Source organism: Bombus terrestris, chromosome 17, assembly GCF_910591885.1.
Source record: "Bombus terrestris chromosome 17, iyBomTerr1.2, whole genome shotgun sequence".
In the NCBI taxonomy this organism is placed as follows: Eukaryota; Metazoa; Arthropoda; class Insecta; order Hymenoptera; family Apidae; genus Bombus; species Bombus terrestris.
The window spans coordinates 10,062,119-10,085,771 of record NC_063285.1 but is presented as its reverse complement, the minus strand read 5'-3'; the positions used below and the strand labels follow the sequence as shown (position 1 = coordinate 10,085,771).

The following is a 23,653-nucleotide window of genomic DNA, read 5'->3' as shown; positions in this document are numbered from 1 at the left end:
AACAGAATTCTTTCTCACATTACATATTATGTTGGAAAAGTACGAAAATAATTAGATATAATATCGATTAATACATTAACACATACATATGTAGGTAACTATATTAATAAAGGAACAAAATTGTATTAAATCGTTATGTTACTACTTACAACTTATTTTACTGAAAATGAACGAACATTTTCCTTTTCTTCGCTGTTATAGCGTTCAGCAATTTCATAAATATTAATTAATCAATGAAATTAATCTTTTCCAAACTTTAACATATTCAGTTTTATACAGATTATAATGTTCAAACAATCTACACTAAACCAAACATTAAAATGATTTAGAAATATACTTATTTTATGTTTAATCAATTACAATTATAGTTGATTAATTTTAAAATACTGCACATAAGAACATAGTATAAAATATTGTAAACCAAGCATATAATTCCAACTTATTAATTTTTTAAAAATTGTATACTGATATAGATTTGTAAAATTCATGCAGGTACTAAAACAGTGTCAGCAGTGCCATCTGTTGATACCATAAAAAAGTATAACGGTTATAGACAGAGTCGATAATTTAAATTTATACGTATCTTTTTACTCTATACATATTTGTTAAAATTGCATACATAAATAGAATTAGAAAATATGAAAAAGAATAAACAGTAAAAAGGATATAAATTATTTATCAATTATTAATCAAATTATGTGATTATTAATCAAATTAAAAAAATACTTTTTAAATTACATATTTTTAATAATAATAAAATTTAGAAATCACTTCAACCAACTTTTTTATATTGTACACATCACTGTAAAATGAAAATAAAATGTTTAGACGCTATACCTTTGCAGATAAAAAATACTGCAGAATTTTATTAAGGTTCAGATGAGGAAATGTATCAGGGGATATGTAAAAACACTGAAAACGAATTTTCATTATTTTATTTAAAATGACATTTGTCGTACAATATATGTATAACAATTCATCTTTGGTATAGACTATCCAACACAGAAACACGTAAATTTTAATCAGAATCTCTATGCTTCCATCGACGAAGCATGTATAAAAAACCTTTATTTTAAAAAACCGTCTAAAAATTCACTTCACCATATTATGAGTATTATGATATTTGTCAACACTTAGAATCACGTCTCGGTATTCCTGACACAGATGAAATAAGTAAGTTATCTCTGTTCCCAATGTAACTAAAACACAAAGAAAAGAACAAAATATTTGTATACACTTGTACTTTGAAAAACTAAAGGAGAAATTAAGAAAAGTTATCGTTAAAACCATTTTCAAGTATTAACCGGTTCTGGTTTCATCTTAGGATTAGATTTTACATTCGTGATACCTGGTGCCTGGGACAGAAACTGCATACACTGCATAGCAGCATGGAAATATAAATCAACATAGAAGGGCACGCTTTACCGCAAAAAGGTGTACAAAGAATAAGAGGGCGCAATTAGGTGCGATATTCGCGAAGAGAAATCATTAAATTTTAGATAATGCCGAGATAACATGTAGCAAAGCATAGCATTGAAAAGGAAGCTTATGTATTACTTGTAGCGTACGAGAAAAAGGTTTTAAAACGAACACCTAGTTGAGGCTAGGTACACGAACTTTTTTGTACCGGTGAAAGACCTTACACTTACTTCGCGTGTAGTAAAGGCTTTCAAACAGAAGCGACTATAAAACAGTTTTTTATTCCCTTCGCATAGCATACGTTCTGTAAGAGAAAGTTTAAACGCTTGCAGTCTTTAATTTTATATAAACAAACCTCTAGTAGAGAACGTTTTGACTCGTTTATTATTTTCTAAACATGCACTCTTAAAGTGTTGATATATGTGGAAAAAGAGATAGATAAATACAGGAATAAAATTCATTTGTTGTAAAAGAAATTTATATAGAAATTAAATAATAGAGAAATAAATATGACATAATAATTTAATCGATAAATAAGTATATACTTGAAAAAATGTATTAAGAAAAATATTATAGGATAATATATATAATCAAACGCATAAAGTTTAAATTACACGAAGAAGTTAATTAAAGTATCACAAAAAACATGTAGATATATGTATGTAAAGGTAGCAAGAACATTTCAAAGTTACTAGTATTCTTTTTAATAGAATTTATATTTCTTCTTTTTAATACAAGTAGAAAAAGTATAGCATGATATATTAGAGCGTATTGAAAAATCTTTATAAATTATTTATTTAGAAAGGAAGTCTCTTATTGACACAGATTATTTGGATTTTTTAATTTCTTTAATCTTTAATGTACTTTAATTCGTAATTTGAAATCAGTGTACCTTCAATATTAAATATTGAACCATTGCATGGACACTGAAACTTTTTGTATATTCTTACATGAAACATAAAACATCTTACAAGATGATTTGCATTTCCCAGTAAAAAATGGTATTTCAGCATTTTATACAAGAGAAAAGTGTCGTAGAAAAAGCAATATCTCATACGTTCGAACAATATGTATTTCAAGTACCAAATATTCGATACATCTTGTTCTTAACATTATGTCGAGGAAAAAAAAAGAATCGTATCCAGACAATATTATTGCTTCAACGGAAATTATCGTTAAAATGACGGAGACTTTTTACATCTCGATCTACTGAATTAGTTGGTTGAAAATTGATGCTCCGGTGCGCATAGTAGAATGACTAGCACTCAGGATCGATCGGGTGAAAATGCTGCTGCACCTAACATTATCGACTAGCTGAGGACAAGAGTAGCACGAACCAATTCGAGGAAACAATACCGAGAGCGGATTAGTTTTCAATCATGTACATCGATATACTTTAATCGCAATTCTTTTATCTTTTTATGCCGTTCCTTTAACTCTATGTTGCGGACGCTAATCGTTTTTTTTTTTTTTTTCTTTATCCCATTATATTTAATGTAATAATATTACCACGAGAATATATACACCTAAACAAAATTTACAGTATGAAGAATATAAGGATGAGTACGCTCTGATTTCGATTCGATATCACGGTTATCCTTTCTCTTATAAAATAAGTTTACTCGCGCAAACTCGAAGCCTTCGTTAGGAACAATGAAATAAAAGTTGAACGCTCGGATTCTAATTGCAAAATTCATTTATTTTGCTCTACGAATGCAGTCAAGAGTTCAGAGAGAACAGAATCCTCAATCCTTTTCTTTTCCTGTACAGTGCATACCGTTTCGGAGTCAGTGATGTGTTACTTTTCGTTCAATAAAATGTGTGTTAAGATCCGATGATCGTCGAACTTGATACGATGAAATAGAACTCAGTTTTGTGCCCCTGCCATGTAATACACACACGCACGCACACATACATATTACACACATACGTTAATTGTTTAGAGAACACTGGAAAATAGTAATTTTTCTACAGATGATCTCGTTTAATAAAGAAGAAAAGAAAAAGTATTTAAAATACTTGACTGAGAAAGAAAAGCAACGGAGCAGTCTCTTAGAGGATACGAGTCTTTAAGGATCTCCGTCGAAGGTTATCGTTAAAAAGTATCAATTAAGTCCGTACATTCTCTCCTACACTTATATTGACAAGTTACATAAAATAGCCAATGAATTACAAATAATAATCGCTAATCGATACGAAGCTATTGTTTATTAGTATTCCCTATCTTCGGTACTTAATGTATCTCGGTATCTAAGGTATTTTGAAAGGACGACAAATCTTATGCATACAATTTAAGTAGCTGTACGACTTGTAAGCCGCAAGAAAACGTATTCTTGATGGATATCACGTTTTTCGGTTCGCTTACAAAATCTACAACCATTATTACGTACGAGTTCAACTGATAAAATATGTCGCGAGTAAAAATGATATCTATATATACATGTATATCTATATATAGATATTCACATATAAATACCATTTCTACTACATTACAGTATACATATATACACACTATACATGTATATATACATGCACATGTATAAGCGACACATTCATTTCATTTTTAACAAAATACAAAGCATCAACGTCTTATTAGTGATTTACGACTGATTTGACGAATATCCGATATTATATGATGAAAAGATAATAAATAACAAGGCAGTGTACGACGGCCATGCGACCATATGCGAATAATAACACAATAAAGCTGCAATGACATACATCTTAGAGTGTGGTCGCATCAAATCGAGTATGAAACGTTGATTGAAGATCTCTAAGTTGACACGTCACAGTAAAAAAATGTAAACGTTAAACTTACAAACGCTTCTTCTTAATTTAACGCTTTGCGGTTCATAGTCATATTGAGAAAAACAAATAATTTATTCCATTGAATTTTACATGATCAATAATACATTACATTCTCATTTGTCATATCGCGCATTTTATCCAATTAGTTTGATCAGAATACTTCAAGTTCGATACCTGTAAATAATACTTATGAATCAAACCGCAAAGAGTTAACGATCCCTAAACTTAGAACATCAACGACGCTATTTTACGTTAATTGAACATGATCGTGTACGTTTGAAGAAAAAATACTAAGGTTCGTTGAAATCGAGCACTCGAATAAAAATGAAACACAGAGCAAGTAAAGGGCAATTATACGTCGCAAATTACCAATATGTACTTCGGTTCTTCCGACTATCGACGCAAGAACAAGAATGGATGATATGGGGATGATGATATCTGATGATGCCGTGAAAGTCAGCCGAGAAGAACTTCATACATATTGTCAGTTAGCGTCCAAAGATTTTAATTTTATCGTACTGATTGGCAGAGTCGGTTCACATTTTCAAATACCATATTAATAGACAGAATATAAAAATATAAGGTATTTACCGAAAGAACAATTAAAAAATTCGTTATGGCAAAATGTCGGCAGTTTACAGTCGTTAACGCTTCGGGGCTGTTAACATCGAGCTTTTTAGTATTTTTATTAATCATCGTTAACAGAGGTGACCCTAGAAATTTCAATAAAATCGTTCAATCGTTGCGGTTGAGCATTTTCGGGCACACTTATGTTATCGATTATGCATTCGATGAATTTGCAATCGTACTAGATTTTATAATATCAATTGGAAATTTTCCTTATATATCTGACTTAAGGATAAGTTATTGTGTAGGATGAAATCGAACATCGGCAACGGTCTTATCCGCTCTGATATATCCTCGGATATATTTCATCGTGAAACGAGGACTATCAAGCATACAAGATTCAAATTCCGTTTCAGGTAATAAATGGAGATCATTATTTTTTAACAATCTCTATTCTCTTTCTATCAATTCATGATGAATCGTGCAACGCCAAAAAAAAAAGAAAAAATTACTGAGTATTGAAATGGTTTTTGTTGTAAGGACACCTTATAAATAAATGCGAGGTCTGTCAAGTGTCCTGTAAAATATGCATTCGTTTAAAGTCTCACAATCGTTTAAGGTTCAAAGTCTCATAATCGTTACTGACTATATGTGCACTTATAGATAACAAGTCTAGAACACGCTGACGTCGCAATTCGTTTATTTCATTTATTCGCTTTTGTGAATCGCTGAGCTTTTCTAGCATAGCCGCTGGCGAAGAAGGGAAACGAACCAAAATCAAAAAACAGAAAGGAGAAAATACGGAAGCTTCGATTGCTTACTATACTGTCTACAGTCTACAGTCTTCACAGTGTCTTCAATCAGGCAGGATGTATATTAATTTCAATAAAAATATTAGTATTAATACGATAATCTGCCAAAGGAATTACTACAGGTGAATAACAAATGAATTGTTTTAAATTCCCTATGTCTATCAGCATATCGTTAAATCACAGTCAATTTTGCAGGAATGGATAATAAATAAATAATCGAGTTCTTGTCAAATTCGGAAAATAATTTACGAATCCTAAAAAGAAAGAAAAGAAACTGTCGGGAAAAAAGCGGTCAGTTCATAGAAAAAATGTTCACATTATCAATCCGTAGGAATAAATGAATAAATTTTCAAACCGAAGTGTTTTTCCTTCTAATCGGATTGTTCTATATTAAATACATTTTATATGACTAATAAAATAATGAGTGCGTGCAATACACCATGTTACAGTCATATCGTTGACCATATTTGAATGTCATGATTTTTATAGGACATTAATAAATGCAACACAAAACTTCCAATCGTTCAAAATCAACTTAATATCGATAAAATGTTAATTATGATACACAATATAAAATACAGAAATACGCAATGCATATAGGCCAACATCATTCTAAGCTAGAAATATATGTTTCGATAAATAAATGCCAAAAAAGGCGAAAAAAAAAGAAAAAAATAGGAATATGATATTACATTATAGTAACTCGCACAACGTTCCTCACAACGCGAAAAGATATACCTAATATAGTCGAATAAAATTCATTGTAAAACACAGTTTATCGATAGTAAGTGTAGACTTATGATTCAAAGATCACTGTGTTACTATCAGTTTATAAAATTAAGTACACAAGAGAGTATGCAAAAATTATATCGTATAGTCTAAAGCCAGCGACTTTTCGAGGCATTACCAATTCAGTCTTAAAATCATATATAATCAAAGTTCCCTGATTGTTGTTAGAAACTAAAATAGTGATCAGATCTTTAAACATTATATGTATAATTATAGAAAAATCTTCAAACTGATGAATTAGTTCATTTGGCACAAAGTACATTCGGTATTTTAGCATACTCCAACTATGATGAATTTGCTATCCTATAAATGTTCATACCGTAACATTTCGTTTAGGCAATACAAAAGAAGGATACACATCGTAAAATGTAATAGAAAACAAAAAATCAAAAATACTTTTTAGCCTTACTACAGCGAATGACATTTTCGATTATCTCTGGGTCGATTTAAATTAAGAATAGGTATATAATCTGTCTACTATAAAAAATACATTTGTGTAGACAAACCAAAAATGGCAGGACAAAGTATAACGAAATAAATTAAGCAAGTGAAATAGGAACTGAGTGTTCGTGAATTTTTAAAGAATTTTCTATTTAACATAATCGACGAACATGCAATATATCAAACTGTAACGTTAGAGAAGATAATCGAACGTGAAACACGCTGTATATGTCGCATCATCGTCTTCCTTCATATTTGTTGAAGAAATAGAAATCTTATGAACTGTATTTTAAATTAACGTATTACATCTTTAACGTCGTACGATTTATGTAAGGTGTAGGGAGCCAACTTTTCAGTTTATATCTGCGGATAAGTATTGTGGGTTGGGGTTATGTATGAAGGACTTCTTAAAATGTATAAGAACAAGATTAAGACGTCGCAGCTACAACTACAGGGGGAACAACGTCAGGTTCGCCGGCACCATCGGCTACTGCAGAATCAACGACCTTTTTGACTTTTATAGATTCTGCACTAGTCTCAGAGGAACTCTCTGGTTCACCATTTTGCGCAGATGTACTACCGCTCGTTGACGAATTAACATTTTCATTCGATGACCCCTCGTTTAGTCCATTTCTCTGTAATTTATCATCTGACAGTGGCACATCCGTATCTCCGTTTTGTGTTGTACCATTTAATTTTTTCTTTTCAGAATCCACTGTATTCGTTTCTTTTGTTTCATCCACTACAGTTTCTTCTTTCGTTGGTTTCTCTGTCAATTCCTGTTTTGATGCTTCTGCACTTACTTGTTTTTCTGCATCGTTTGCGGACGTTGTTGTTTCCTCTGTTTCTTTCGTTTTAGGGGATTTTACGTTAGTCAATTCTGTTTCTGTTTCAGATTTTGTTTCTTTAGCTACTTCTGTCGTATTTTTAATTTCAGTATTTGTATCTGCTTTGCTACTAGTAGCTTCTGGCTCTGTTATCGTTGGCGCAGTAATTTTTTCTACACTTGTCAATGATACATTACCATTTTCTGCAGGTTTCTCTTCTGTCTTAGTGGGTTCTTGCGCAGGTTTTACCGAAGATTCATTTTCTGATGTTTTAGTTTCTGTTATACTAGGAGTAATTACAACTTTTTCAGTGGATTCCTCTTTCGTTTCTTTTTCTGCTTTATTAGCACATTCTTCTGATTTTTCGTTTATACTGTTACTATCCTTCTCTTTTGATGCAGTTTCAGTAGGTTTTACCTCTGACACTTTCATATCATCAGATTTAGTTTCTTTAGCAGTATTTGACGATTCTTCAGTCTTATTCTCTGTAATAGAAACTTCTTCAGACTTTGATTTAGGCTCACTCATTCCAACGTCCAAGGGGTCATTCGCAGTAGGAGTTGCCTCTGGCATAGATTCTACAGACTTCTCTGTATCTATTGGCTTTTCTACTTTTTCAGAAATCGCAGACTTTTCATCATCTTTTGAAGTTATTGCTACTGATTCGGCGTTACTACTCACGTCAGCTTGCACATTTTCGGAAGTGTCTAGTTTTGTACTCACCTCTGTTGGCTGAAGTTCTACCTTTTCAGCTGTATTTTCCAGCTTTTCAACGTTTGGTGCATCTTTTGTATCAATAACCATTGGCTCTTCCATTTTCACGTCTGTGACTGGAGCTTCTTTTTGTTGCTGATCTTTTATACATTCTTTTGCTTCTTCTTGAACAACTTCTTTTGCTTCTACTTTATCGGTCATTTCAACATCTTCGGAAATATCCATTGGTTCACTAACATCAGATGTACTCTTACTTTTATTTTCTTGAACTTCTGTAGTTTCTAACTTTTGTCGTTTTGTAGAAGTTTGAAACGTTAAATCTAAGAATGACTTAATAGTTGTGGAAGCCACTCTTTCTTCATCTGTAAGAGGAGCATTGCCTTCGCGCAGTACTATAACCGTTGATAAGCCTGCTTCTTTCGCAGCAGCAGCTTCTATAATAGAAAAACATAAGAATTAGTATCTATTCATGAGTACCACTGTGGTTTGTAGATGCTAATATATCACAATATACATAGTTATTAACCTTTGACAACATCAGTTAAGAAAATTACGCTTGATGGTTCAGCTCCAATTTTATTTAATATATTTTTATAACTACTTGATTCTTGTTTCGCACCTACTTCAGTATCAAAATAACCACTGAAATACTAAAACATACACAACAATATATTGTTATATTTTACATAAACTATATAATAAAATATAATATAAATAATTTATTACATTCAACACTCATATAGTTATAAGTACTGGCATCTATGACAGGTAAACTTTAATAAAGTACCTTAAGTAAGTCACCATGTATAGAATGTCCAAATAGAAGTTTTTGTGCTTCAACACTACCACTTGAATAAATATAGACTTTTTTACCATCACTTGTCCACGATTCTAGTGCTTTTGGTACATCTTCATAAACACTATACAAATAATTCATTTATCATTTGATGAATCATTTTTAATTGTTCATTATGTTACAAATTGTTTATCATAATTGTAGTGATATATTTATGCCAAACTGAAGTGAGCCCTTACACAACATATTCACCTCACTACATATGGTGTTTATATTATATAGCTATATATCATTATTTATCTTTAAACTCTTTTTAGATATATAGCATTTTCCTTTGATATTAATTAAAATATAACAGTTAGCAATAAATTATGAAATATATTCAGGGATATCTATAGTAGGCTTACAGATAAACTTTTTATAAGCATACTATTAAAAATGTATCATATTTCATAATCATATATATCATAATCACATTTTTTACATGTACTAATTTTAAATATTGAATTTTGGAACCTGAAAGTGTTTTTGTTGTAAATTCTAATGAGGAGAAACTATCAGAAACTCACTGTGCTTTAATTGTTCCAGAATTATAAGCCTCGTGCCACATGTGCCCCTGTAATTGTTTCAGTGCACCAGTTTTTCGGTCACCATCCATTTGCCATAATATATTTTTTACAAGTGATTTTCTCTCTTCTTCTGCATTAGTACCAGTAATTGGTACAAAACCATCAATTTTATCTTCTTCATCTTTTTTTGCCTACAACCAAAATATTGAATATTTAAACACAATGCTTTCTTTATTAATAAAATCACACACGTGAAATTTATTTCAAATAATAAATAAATATTATTATAAATATTATATTATATCTTTAAAAATATCATTATTTTTAAAAGAATATATAATCAAGTAATTATAAAATAGTTATCTCATTTACATTTTTTAAAAATTGTATTATTTATTTATAATAAACATTCTTGTATTCAATTGTATTTTTGTTTTAAATTTCTTTTTACTATATTATTTATATTTACCTTAAATATATGTGATAATATTAGAATAAATTTATAAGTAAATGAATTTTAGAATGTAAAATAATATGAAATAACATGTAATAATAATAAAACTTCAATAATTAGAAAAGTAAAATGTGTATGTTAAATGAAATTCTAAAAGAATAATCAAATAACAATAAACAAATGAATATTCAATGATTTAATTTAAAGAAAATTATATTTATATAATTTGAAGAATAAATATAATACTAAAAATGTATTTAGCTCCAATCTCAAACTTTATAAATGTGCAATCTGGGTATCAAACTTCTGGGACAAAGAATGTTCCCAGGTCAATGTCTAGCAGTAAGCAGCTGCCTCTTACCTGTCATGCTATTGGTCACTCTCTAAAATATATCACTAAAAGTTGAAGCACTAAATTTACTGTACTGAATTAAGATTTTAACAACAAAAGAAAGACATTTAAAACATAAATAAAAGAGTAGTATAATATATATATACATATATATATATATATACATATATATGTATATGTATATATCTATATATATATATATATATATATATATATATATATATACATTTACTATAAACAATCCATGTCATTCAAGTATCATAATTCTTTATATTATCCTCAAATATTTTAATATTTCAATATTGATTGATAAAACGGTCATTTTTACATACAATATTTATGTTAATATTCAATTGTTTCCAATATTTACCTGCTCCTTTAATTTTTCAAAGTCTTGTTTGAATTCTTCATCCTCCCATTTAGTTTCAATATATTTCTTTAAATTCTCTCGCACGTAAGGAAAAAGTGTGTCCTGAAAGGAAGGTAAACGTGAATGTAGTGTGTGCTCGTCGATCGAATTAACTGTGCGATGCGCCGTTACGGTTTCCGTTATTTTGAAAAATCGCATGTGTAATTATGTTACACATAGTGATGCTTTCGTAACTAAATAATCCACATTTCGAATATTCAGAATTTTCTAAATGTTTATTTAGTTTGTTTTCATTTACAACATGTTAAAAGTAACAACCTCAACATTTCGCAAAAAAAAGAACATTAACAGTAAAAGTAAACAAATATAAAAATGTTAATGTTCGAAATAAGAAAGTTCGACATGATTTATATGATATTTTATTCGCTTTAGATTAGACGAAAGCATCTATTGCCTGCCATGAAACTCGCTGTCTCACGAACAGGGAACCTGAAACTGGATTTCAGCCGGCATAGTAAATGCTGAGAGAGAACACACACACACAATACGCGCGAAACTATAATCCACAAATTTTTTTTAGTACAATGACTCTATGATAACGTTCGGAAATTTCTCTGCGAGATATTAGCTGTGTGGAAAATTTTAATCATTAAGTAATGTCAGAGAATGTGTTGGAAAACCGGTGAAATGCGAGAACTGTAGGGCGCGTTCTGCCTCACGGCCATAGTCTTTGTTACCTTCACGAAGCTTATGCTCGTCGTGGTGCCTTCGATGTCAATTAAGATCACCGTTTCCGACAATAAAGTTTCCTCTTGGTCCTGAGTACGTTTTTCCCCGGCCATTTTTACGATTGACTCGCCTTCGACCGTAGGATAAATAACAAATATATCACCTCAGTACGTTCAAGCACGGTGTATATGTCGACGCGTTCTTGTTGAGAGCCGGCGAGTGAATTCGTTCCTCGTTCTGCGCCGGTGTGTGTGCGAAGCTGCCTCTCCCTTCACCCCTACTTGTGCTGAGCAACCAGGATCGTATTTATCACGCTTATTCTCGATTGCATTACCATTAAACTCCCTATTAGTTTTTCCATTAAATAGTTACAATTTTTACAGCTGTACATAAACTTTCATAATATTTTAGTTGTTTAGACATCAAACATTATTTTTACCGCCTTTGCATTCGCTATTGCTATATTAATTCTATGAAATTATCGTTCTACTTCTATGGCAAATTGTTTATTATACGGTATTTAAATTTACGATTATAGAAGTATAATTCGAATGTAATTTGCAAATATAGTGTTTATATTTAGTAATGCAATGGTAAAGCTGAATTTTATATGTTTTTATTCAAGTTAAAAACTTTTTAATAGGATTATTAGTTTGATCTCAATAAAAAATTATTATCACTACATGCAATGTTGTTTTGTTATGAAATGGATGTTTAAACATATAATCTGAGACAATAAATTACTGAAATAAGAAAGATATTTTTTAAAATGTTAAAGGGGTCTCAGGCGATAGATACATTCCTGAATCTGGTACGAAAATTCTAGATTGGTATTGGTGAATATGTACTTGCAGAAAAGAGCATGTGTTACGTATGTGTGAATCGCTCACTTCCTTCAGCCAATGAACGAAGCTGGTTTGCGTCTGTGCGATCGTAGCACGTCATTATTGCTCCGCAAAAATTGTTTTGATGAATAGCCATTTAATAAATGTAGACTTTCAAAAAATTTTCTATTAGAAGCTTTCTAAAATTTAAGTATATTCTCCACAATTTACTTTTCAAGTAAAGTAAACCATGATTACAGTAAAAAACCAGGATAAATATTGACTCGCTCGAACGGTTTCCGATATTACTCCGCGTAAAAGTAGTTCCTCATGTGTTATTTTTGTTGATTTTCTAAAAAATTAAGGAAATTTGAATGATATTTACAAGCAATACGAAATACTATGTACGATTCTTTTATATTAGCTGAAAATGCAGATTTTCCTACATCAAAAAGTTAAATGCCTTGTTATGTACGATTGCAAGTGCAAAGTAACACAGCTGGTAAATTCGACCACCTGATTTTTGCGAGACAGCGCCGCATCGGACACTGAGGCGCAACCATTTAAATTTTGACATTTGTCTCAGCTGCACGTGTCTACCTTGACTGTATCTACATATGAGAACAACATGCACACTACTACTGTTAAAAATTGTTATGCGTTTTCTTTTCTTTTTATTGCTCCATCCATTTATGTTATGATATTATATATTTCATTGTAAATATATAAATATTTGAAAAAATATTAAATATAAATATAAATATTTAAGCAGCACTTTAATTTTTGTAATATGATAATAAAGATGTTGGAATGTATAAAAGTCTTATAATCTTATTATTTTAATCCAACAATTATAAATAAAATTATTACATTATTAAATATTTTTTGGAACATAGAAACTATATTTTATATTAATTAATAAGGTTGCTTGGAAAATATTATATTACAAAAAAATTAAAAATATAAATGCTTATTCGGTTTTTATTATAAAATTTTCTTAATAATTTATTCACAGCAATAAGAAGTAATTACATGTCATATATACAGTATGTTTAGAAAATGTTAACTATATACATGTATAATAAATTACATATAATTCTTTATTGTAAATATATTCAATGTAATTACAGTATTATAAAAAATTGTACTAATGCTATAAATACATAACTGAATGTGTGTATGTGTGGACTAAAACTGAATGTAGCATAATGCACAATAAAGACTACTTTGCAACGATTTTTCAATATTTTATTTTTGTAATGCTGTTTATATCCATGAGTTTTCTCATATACATACATATAAATTATATTGCTTTACTAAAGTAAAAAATGATATGTTAAATACGCCAAATAGCTTTAATATTTTTAACTGCCTTGATGTTGTGAAACACGTTTATGACTTTTTCAATATTAAATCCTTAATAACACTAGAATTAATAAGCATTCCTGTAGTTATAGTGGTATCTTGTGTAATTGGAATTTATTTATTTTGGAATCTTCATATTTCTTCTACATTTGAAGTTTTAACAATAGTTTATTTTCAAATACCAAAATTTAATTTTCAATGTTTTTATAGATAATTTCAGGTACTATGCTTGCAACACATTGCAATATATGCTGTTTATGTTTCATACTTAATTACCCTATAAGATATTATATACATAATAGAGGACTAACTTGAAAAAGTAGTATAATACACGTATTATTATCATTATAAACCAAATAATTATAAATTTACTTAAGTGCTATTAAATTAAAAATATTATAGTAAATATATCTTAGAAAAAAAAAATGAAGTACATTACAAACATATACAAAAGTTGACAAATATTTCTAGAAACATGATATTAATTTTATACAAGCAAAGAAAAAATTATTTTCTTTTAGGAAGCTTTGTATAAAATTGTATAGGTTTTTGTGTAAAATGCTAATAAGCTTTTGTATTAAAATATTTAATAACAAGAATGTAGTTTAATAAAATGTTAAATATAGTATTTATTATTCAATCGTTTAATATGAATGTATTTATTTCATGAAATAATAATTCAATGATTAAAATATACAAAAAAATATTTTAATACATAATTTAATAGCAAGTTACATATAATTTTTTTATGGAAGAAAGATAAAGAAATTCCTGTTTTTAATTATTTAAGTAAAATAAAATTAATGAAAATAATTTAAGTAATAATGAAATAGTAAAAAATTAGATGCTACTCCACGTTCTTAGTCAGCTCTTTTAATTTTAAATTGCATTTGTAAATGTATAAAATAATTAAAATAAATACATTTTTGTAAATAAAATAATCTATTAATTATAATTAACTAGTGCAATTTTAATTTAGAAATTGCATAATTGTAGTTTCACTGTATTTTTGTTTGAGTAGATATAATTCATAAATTATAATTATAATTATAATATAATTATAATTAATATAATTCATAAATTATATCTACTCAGATTTTATATTTTGTAATTTTTTTAATTTCTCTCCCAGATGTTTATTTAAATGTATTCTAATTTCTTGTTGATTACTACATTTTTCTCCACATTCTGGGCACTCTGGATCTCCTTCTCCGTGTTCTTTCTTTCGATGTTTAGATCGATTATTATAGGTAGAAAATGATTCACCACAATCTGGACACTGATAAGGTTGTTCACCAGTATGTTTTCTACGGTGATGATCTCTTGAGTCTTTTCTTCTAAAACTCATATTACAATATTCACAAACAAATGGTTTTTTTCCAGTATGTAATAATACATGATTATATAAAGATTTAGTGTCATTAAATCCTTTTTCACATTGAGCACATTTATAACGTCTCTCACCATCATGTTTACTTTTAATATGATTTACTAAAAGTTGTTTTACTCTATATGTTGCATTACATATGTCACACTGATAAATAGGGTCTACTCTTCCTTCATGTACTCTCTCTTTATGTGCTTTTAAAGACATTTGATGTTTAAATTTCTCGTGACATTCTGCACATTCATACCATGGTTTTTGTTTTATCAAAATTGGATCCTGATTGTTTATTTCATGAATTTGTACCATATGATATTTTAACATACGGTAGGTTGGAAAATCTTCTACACAAATTGGACATGTAAATAATTGTGGTAATGTTACACTTTTATCATTTTTCCAATGCTTCTCTAAATGTTCATTCATATTTTGCTTTTTACTAAATGACTTATTACATACGTTACAAGTATATCTGTTATGAGAAAAATGAATTTTTCTATGAAGCTTTAAAGCGTTTGTAGTTCTACATCGTTGACCACAGATATCACATTGATATGGTCTCTCACCTGTATGAATTCGATGATGTTCTTTTAATCTAGCTTTTAACTGAAATGACTTACCACATAGTTCACAAATATGAGGTCTTGCTCCTTTATGAACAAAGAGGTAATGTTCATATAAAGAATTTTCTGCTCTAAAATCTTTTCCACAAGTACTACAAATGAATTCATTCATATTTTCATTATGCCTCATTTCATGAAATTCTAGTCTTTCTTTTCGTACAAAATGTTTGGGGCACTTAGAACAATGATATTGACGTGGAGAAATTACTTTTGTCTCATTTCCATCTATCATTAAAGAAAGTGTAGAATCTTCACAAGTAGCACATGTAACTAAGTCATTAATAGCATCTGGATCTAAGTCTGAAATTAGTTTACCACAAAGATTACAATTTATAGATACTTTCTCCTGTTTTGTTGTTGCTATAGCTTTTTGTATGACATCTTCACTAATAGTATCTTCACTAGTACCAACTTGTATTTGTTTTACACCAGAATGTTTATAATTTTTTTGATGTCCATTCAATCTAGTTCGTTTTGTAAATAATTTTCCACACTCTACACAAATATAACGTTGCAAACTCTTATGCGTGTGAAAATAATGATCCCATAATAAGTTTTCATTACTAGTTTCTTTATCACATAATGTACATTCATATTTATCTATTTTACCTAGCTTGTGTCTTTCCATGTGAAATTCATATTTTAAGTGTGAAAGATAGCGAGCACCACATAATTTACATACATATTTTAAACAAGATTTATATATATCATTTTCATCTTGTATATCATTTTGTTCAAGCATAGTGTCTTGTGATGTTGTTATACATGTATCTTTCTCACTTTTATAATCAGTCTCACTGTCTAGCCAATAAGTATTATCACTTTCAGGTTCATTTTTCACTGCACAATCATAATCATAATCCATTAAATTATTAGACACATGTGATATTTTTTGTAGTTTTGATATTTTTGAGAGATGAACAGAATTAGATTCCTTAAGATCTTCTCTTGTGTCTTTTTCTACATCAATTTTTGTATTTTGTTTGCTAGATAATGCATCAATACAATTTAAATTTTCCTTTTTGTAGTAGTTTGTTGAGATTAATACAGGTAATGTTAGGTTTACTTCTTGATTAGGCATATTTTCAATATCTTCAGTAATTGTTGTTTTGTTTCCATGTTTCAAATGTACATTATTTTTAATATTATTCAGATGTACTACATTTTTATGTATTTGTATATTCTTTTTCTTTATATGTTTTTTTTCAGAATGATTTACCATAGCTAATGAGATTTGGAAGGTATAATCACAGCCTTGAGGATTATTAACTAATAAAATCATTAAATCTACATTACAATTTGGACATGTATATATAGCATCACTATGAATTTGTGAGAAGTCTGTTACTTCTTTAGATAGATCAAAGAAGGATTCTATTTGTGATGCATTTTCTAATCTTTTAGAATATTCCAGTACTTCTTGAATAAATTTGTAGTAGAAAGTAATTTTGTCATAACATGACAAACATACATATTTTGAACCATTATCATCAATAGATATCTGTAAAAGTCATTTAAAGTAATATTAATTCAAAACCTCTTCATATGATATATTAATAATGTAATAATATATATTTTCTTATATAAAACAGATAAATTATTAAGATATTTTAATAATCATTAAGTTTAAATAAAATGTTCAGATTTTAAACTGCAATTAATACTCTTAATTTCTATCACGTATTGTATATTAACATACTGAAATTGGCAATGTTTCCTTTATTTTATGTACTAAATCCGTTGATCCTTCAAAGATACTCTTATGCTTTCCTTCTACAAGATCTACACCACATAAACGACATATTAATGTATCCTTTGAAGTATCCATAATTAGATCTCTGAAAAATTCATTATTAAATATAATTTATGTAAAGATTAAAAATGTATAATATATATATATATTAATATTAATATTTAATAATAATAAACATATATTAATAAATCATTAATTAGTTGAAATTTATTAAAAATATATTGTATTCACTAAAATATACCACACTTACACATAGTTTTGATGATTTGTTTATTTGAGGTTATTATATCTTTATGCAGGTAATTACACCTGCATTAATTAAAACATAATTCTTTTGTTATAAATAGTACATAACTTATTAAGGTTTGTTTTAGAGATTTTAGATATCACTTAGTATTATAATTATATTATTAGAATTACAACATTAGCAAATATTTTTCTCAATAGTAACTTAAAGTTTTATATATGCTATATGAATGACGTTTGGCAAGTTGTTTATCCTTAACTCTATCATACTATACAAATCTTCATGCAAACCAATAATTACTAAATACACACTTTCAAATGGAGGTTTCATGAAAAGATGGTCTTTAAGTTATGATTTATGTACAGACATATGTAGAATGTATATATACATCATCTGAAACAAATATTTGAAAGAAAATAAAAGCACGTCAGTGAAATGTACAAAATGTATTAGTGGTAAAAGTTAATTCTATAATGAAAAATTTAATAGAAACAAGAAATGGATAGATAAAAGAGTATAAATTTTCTTATTCATAATGCGTTCAATATTTTCTGTCATTTTTATATATCAAAACAATAAGTTTTGGCAAGTAAATTGACAGGTTACGTGCTTAATTTGCAGTTTATATACTATTTTCACTAACTCATATGCAACATAATTTGTTGCTAATTTGAGAGAGTAATATTTCATTCAAATAAAAAATATCAATAAAATGTTGCATGAAATATTAATGTCATTGTGGGGATGTTCAACCAATGCTTTGCAAATATTGGAATCAGATGTAATTATAATATTTATTGATATTGTAATTCATTTTGAATTATATTTATAGTTTATCTGTGTTTCTTAAATGTGCTGTTTTTAGACTGTAGATCTTGAAAAATATTTGCATCCTGGTGAACGTGTATTACTTAAAGAAATATTGGATATAGTTGAACAATGCAATATTATTAGGAATTTCATTCAAGAATATACCACATCTGATGACTTAAATTCTACTCAAAGTATTACAAATTAGCAATTATAAAATTTATCTCATTATATGTTAATATATAAATCATTAATTCTTAAACACAAATTGTAGATTTACAAGATGTTCCTCATGGTTTATACTTACAAGCTCTTTGTGAAGGAATAGATCAATCTTTGGAACCATTTCGTAAGGAGATTGTTGATTTAGAAGATATAGTTCTTCATGATAGTTATACTCCATTGTCACTAATACTTTGTCGTATCCAAAAATATATTTGTCTGTTTTCTGTTTTAAATTCTATCATAAGAGAGGTAAATAAAGGTTATTAGTATAAAATAATATAATATAATATCAATATAAAATGATATATAGCACACTTAAATAAAAAATTAATTCTTTTAATTTATTTCAGATTCGCACACAAAAAATTCATGGCTGTAAACTATTGCAATGTTTGCATCAAAATATGTATACTGGTATTCCTGATGTTAGGTCTGCAATAGAAAAGTAAGTATTAAATTACATTATTTTGTTTTCTACTATTTTACATATTTACTTTTTCCAATTACTTAATTTCATTTAGAATGTCTCACTGTGTGCATACAGTTTTTTATAAACATTTAACTAGCTGGCTTTTATATGGCCATATAGAAGATATGTACAATGAATTTTTTATTCAAAAAATATCTGAGAGGGAAAGCAGTTTAATATTAGTAGACAATAAGGATAATTTTGATAAAATAAATACAAAATTTACTGCAGATATGTGGAATTATGACGTTCAAATTGATCTACTTCCCTCTTACATAAGACCATCTTTAGCAACTAAAATCTTAACTATAGGGCAAACTATTATAATGTTTGGAAATGACCCAAGACAGAAAAAAGGTAATTTATATTTAAAAAATTTTAAATTGCTTAAAACATGGAATGAAACCATTAACTTGTTTACCTATTAACAGATTTTGCTATAATTGATCAAGCTGAAACTTCTATATGGGGAGAAAAAGAATATGAATATTTTCTTAAACTTCAAAATTTACAAAAAAAACATATTTTTAATATTGTTGAATTTGAACGTACAATCGATGAATTGAAACAATGTATAACAGAACTTTTATGGCGAGTTGCTGTTGAAGAAGCACAACTTGTGCAACAACTTAAATTAGTAAAAGATTTCTTTCTTATGGGACGTGGAGATTTGTTTCTTGAGTTTATTAGACTTACGGCTCATATATTAAATAAATCTCCAACACAGCATACCTCTAGGGATATTAATTTAGCTTTCCAAATGGCCTTAAGGAAAATGCATTTAAATGATGAAAATGCCATGGATAGTTTTAATTTTATAGTTCCAGTTCCACCAGATGAAAATGAAGATATTGAGGTAGAAGGTACAGAATTTACTGAAAAGGAACGTGAAGATCCTATTGGTAAAATATTTTCTTATTTAGTGATATATTTTTTAAGTGGACAAATCTTCCGATAATATAGTATTGATATTATTATAGAAAGACGTGGGTGGGGTATGATTACTTTGAAGTACAAAGTCATATGGCCATTACATTTATTATTTAATCCATCAGCTTTAAATGATTACAATACATTATTCAAATTTTTGCTAAGGGTTAAAAAAACACAAATTGACTTATGGAACCTTTGGAGTGAGCATATGTATTATAAAAACATGTAAGATATTATTTTAATATTTTATACATAAACAATCTGATTTTTATTAAATATTAATAGTTTTCATTATTACAGTGATATTGGTGTAATTCAGTTAAGAAATAATTTAATTTTCATTATTGATAATTTACAATATTACTTACAAGTTGATGTATTAGAAAGTCAATATACTATAATGGAAACAAATATGAAAAATACTCGAAATTTTGAAGATGTACAAAAAGCACACTGTATTTTCTTGGCTAATGTTATGTCACAAACATTTTTATTAGGGAGTTCAACAGAAAGAAAAAATCCTGTACGTTACATTTTAATTTAAATAATTCTTGAATTTTTATCTATCAATTCATTTGAAAAATATTTTTGATAGGTCAACAAATTAATAAAACTCTTATTGCGACTTTGTGATGATTTTATCTTACAAGCATCTATGTGGGAAGTAGGTAATTTGCTTTTAACAGAACAAGAAGAGCTTAAAACATTATCTGATACTCTTGATAGTTTAATGGGTTGGTTAACCAAAACATTGAATAGAGTACGTGCACAACCAAGTGGAGAGCATTTAGCTCAATTATTATTGAGATTGGATTTCAATAGATGGTTCAGTAAAAAAATGTAAAGAAGATTTATTTGAGTATCAGTAAATAATGTAGAAACATATGATGTATTTATGGTATTTTGTTTTAAAATTATTCTTTGCATAAATTTATCTATTATGTATATATTGAACTTATCTTTTTTTTACTTAAAGTACTAGTACTTTTTTAACAGTGAAAAATACAATTATGCAAAACTCTAATTTTGAGCTTAATTTAATAGAAATATATTAGAAAAAAAAAATAATATCTTTAAATGAATGTAACACATAACAAGTATTGAAATAAATTTGTCATTCATTTGTTTATTGAGAATAAATTATTACTTATTATGATAATTAAATATATTAAAAGTGAATAATTTAACTTAAACTTCAGCCAGACTATTGAGTACATTCAGTGATATCAATGGAAGGATAAATAATTGTAATTCTCATAGAGGAAATTAAAAATTTTATATTTTTATTATCATTTACCATATTGTTGACTAAGTGTAGTCAACACATATACACATAGATGAAAATTCATCATGAAAAATATATACAGATATGCTTATGATAAGAATAACAATATTAATGATTTTATTTGAATTGAAGATATTCACATTTGTACATAGCCTACCTCTCATGTACCCAAGTCAGTTGTGGATATATATATAAATGTATTTACAAATTTAAATACTTTTCTTTGCAACTTTTATAAATAATACCATATCTGAAAAATAATTTTATTATTGTATAAATTCTTATCATATTTCATACAAGTACATTATAAATGTATTTCATAAAAATTAATAATTAGAAAATTATACTATAATATTTCAATATTATGAATACTATAGCATAAATAGAGTTACGTTATGCACTAATACTTACTGAAAAATACAACTAAAACAAATGCGATCATCACCCACATCCAGCACCGCCAATATGATTGTGTTTGTTCTTGCAGTTTTAGTGATTCTGTTTTTAATTTACTTGTATTAACATCAGTTAATTTATCAGATTTTTCAAGTAAGCCAATATCTTTTTTTATAATGGCATTTGCTGCTAAAGCATGCTCTTTTATGCTACTAGTCATGGAAAGCATATTCTCAGCAATTTTTTCTTGAATATTTCTATTATATTTTAAAATTGCACCTAAATCATCATCATGCATGTTTGTACTAGTTAATCTTTGTCTTATACCATCTTCTAAGGTCCCCAGAAAAAAAAGATGATTATTATATTTGTAAATTATCTTTTTTACAAATAATGATATTGACATACCTTTATCACTATGGAATAATTCAGCACGCAATTCTCTATTATATTTTGCTGAAGTTTTTTGATGTATCTGGGTTGTTATATTTGGACCTATTGAATCATTAAACGTTGTAGAACTTTTTGGTAACATTTGTACAGCTGCAACTCTATCTACTGGATTTGTAAGTTTAGTTGTATTTACTAATCCCTTCAGGAAATCTATTCGTTTAATATAACCCATCATGGTATCCTTAGATGGTTTACTGAAAAAGTATTAAATTTTAATAATTTTATAATAATTTCAAGTACATTAAGTTGTCATGTTGCTCATATGGCGCATATTGCTTAAAATTGAAATCTTTGTTAATAAATATATATTTTTATTAAAAAATAAAATAGAATTGTACCGTGGTAATGTTTGTAATTGTTTGATCATATCATCCAAAGCAAGGATGTACTGAAATGATTGATACATTTGTTTTGAATAAATTACTTTAATTTTAAATAATTAATCATTTTTTGAATTATTTTTTAACCTTTTCAAGCTTCCAATCCTTATGAGGATCATCTTTTGCCATGAATTCACATCTTGTTAAAAGTCGTCTGATATCAATTTCTTCTCTGGACATTTGATTCATTTCTGGTAATTAATAAACAGTTATAAAAGAAATTCATAAATAAGTACTATATATAAATGTATAACGTTTTTCCAAGTTAATCCTTTTTACTTTGAGATTAAAGATTACATATGTAAAATATATACAGAAAACAGAAGTAACCACAAACTGATAACAAAAGCACCATACATTATGTATCTATGTCATTTGCACACTGTTTTACACGTTTATAAAATCCTCCTAGAAACATCTATCTAAATTATTTATTAAATTAAGGTGTTATGCATTGAGAATAATGTTTAGTAGTTCGTAAATTTTTAATCGTCGGTTTTTTAAAATATTACGGTACACCTGGCTACACATATTATTTTGAAAGTAATTAGTACACTATTAACACAATATGTACATATTTTATGTTATCATTTTTAAATATGCCGCTACAAATTCATAACTAGACGATAACAATTTATTGTGAACGAAACGGTACATAATGCACTTTTTGATACTACCGCAACTAACTGACTTCATCAGTAGACGCCTTTATAATAACATAATTGTTAATTTGTTCTATGTATATTACATATTACAGGTGTGAGAATTCTATACTAAGGCGCGCGGAATGTGTAATAAAGATAAGTTAGAAAGTTTATAATATACGAATATAGATAGGTACTTTGAGAAATACGATAGT

At 28.0% G+C, this 23,653-nt stretch overlaps 4 protein-coding genes across 10 annotated transcripts; 1 reads left to right on the top strand and 3 right to left on the bottom strand.

Moving 5' to 3' along the window:
* Window positions 1–920: 920 nt before the first annotated feature.
* On the bottom strand, window positions 921–11,879 carry LOC100645779 (enolase-phosphatase E1). 3 transcript variants are annotated; one of them, XM_048413705.1, is made up of 7 exons: window positions 11,656–11,879; window positions 10,919–11,020; window positions 9,743–9,933; window positions 9,165–9,297; window positions 8,904–9,027; window positions 1,288–8,811; window positions 921–1,199 (listed from the first exon to the last, which is right to left on the bottom strand). In XM_048413705.1, the coding sequence occupies exons 1-6, from the start codon at window positions 11,758–11,760 to the stop codon at window positions 7,265–7,267; spliced, it is 2,202 nt and encodes a 733-aa protein (XP_048269662.1). In that variant the 5' UTR covers window positions 11,761–11,879; the 3' UTR covers window positions 921–1,199; window positions 1,288–7,264. The 3 variants fall into 3 exon arrangements, with proteins under 3 accessions (XP_048269662.1, XP_048269663.1, XP_012173524.1); XM_048413706.1 differs by having other exon boundaries at window positions 1,305–8,811; XM_012318134.3 differs by having other exon boundaries at window positions 1,349–8,811.
* Window positions 11,880–14,581: 2,702 nt separating this feature from the next.
* Window positions 14,582–18,061, bottom strand: LOC105666676 (zinc finger protein 567). The gene is made up of 3 exons (XM_020867395.2): window positions 17,847–18,061; window positions 17,543–17,681; window positions 14,582–17,344 (listed from the first exon to the last, which is right to left on the bottom strand). Exons 2-3 carry the CDS (start codon window positions 17,669–17,671, stop codon window positions 14,924–14,926), a joined length of 2,550 nt encoding a protein of 849 aa, XP_020723054.2. The 5' UTR covers window positions 17,672–17,681; window positions 17,847–18,061; the 3' UTR covers window positions 14,582–14,923.
* Window positions 18,062–18,199: 138 nt separating this feature from the next.
* Window positions 18,200–21,409, top strand: LOC100649006 (gamma-tubulin complex component 4). Its single transcript, XM_012318139.3, has 10 exons — window positions 18,200–18,357; window positions 18,465–18,624; window positions 18,709–18,847; window positions 18,928–19,127; window positions 19,229–19,323; window positions 19,400–19,704; window positions 19,779–20,249; window positions 20,328–20,505; window positions 20,581–20,803; window positions 20,876–21,409. Exons 2-10 carry the CDS (start codon window positions 18,556–18,558, stop codon window positions 21,122–21,124), a joined length of 1,929 nt encoding a protein of 642 aa, XP_012173529.1. The 5' UTR covers window positions 18,200–18,357; window positions 18,465–18,555; the 3' UTR covers window positions 21,125–21,409.
* Window positions 21,410–21,537: 128 nt separating this feature from the next.
* Window positions 21,538–23,604, bottom strand: LOC100649238 (vesicle transport protein USE1). Of its 5 annotated transcripts, XM_012318137.3 has the most exons (6): window positions 23,472–23,604; window positions 22,882–22,985; window positions 22,753–22,802; window positions 22,370–22,608; window positions 21,977–22,294; window positions 21,538–21,815 (listed from the first exon to the last, which is right to left on the bottom strand). In XM_012318137.3, the coding sequence occupies exons 1-6, from the start codon at window positions 23,488–23,490 to the stop codon at window positions 21,775–21,777; spliced, it is 771 nt and encodes a 256-aa protein (XP_012173527.1). In that variant the 5' UTR covers window positions 23,491–23,604; the 3' UTR covers window positions 21,538–21,774. The 5 variants fall into 5 exon arrangements, with proteins under 5 accessions (XP_012173527.1, XP_048269658.1, XP_020723056.1 ...); XM_048413701.1 differs by having other exon boundaries at window positions 21,977–22,608; XM_020867397.2 differs by lacking the exon at window positions 22,753–22,802.
* Between the last annotated feature and the right edge of the window lie 49 nt (window positions 23,605–23,653).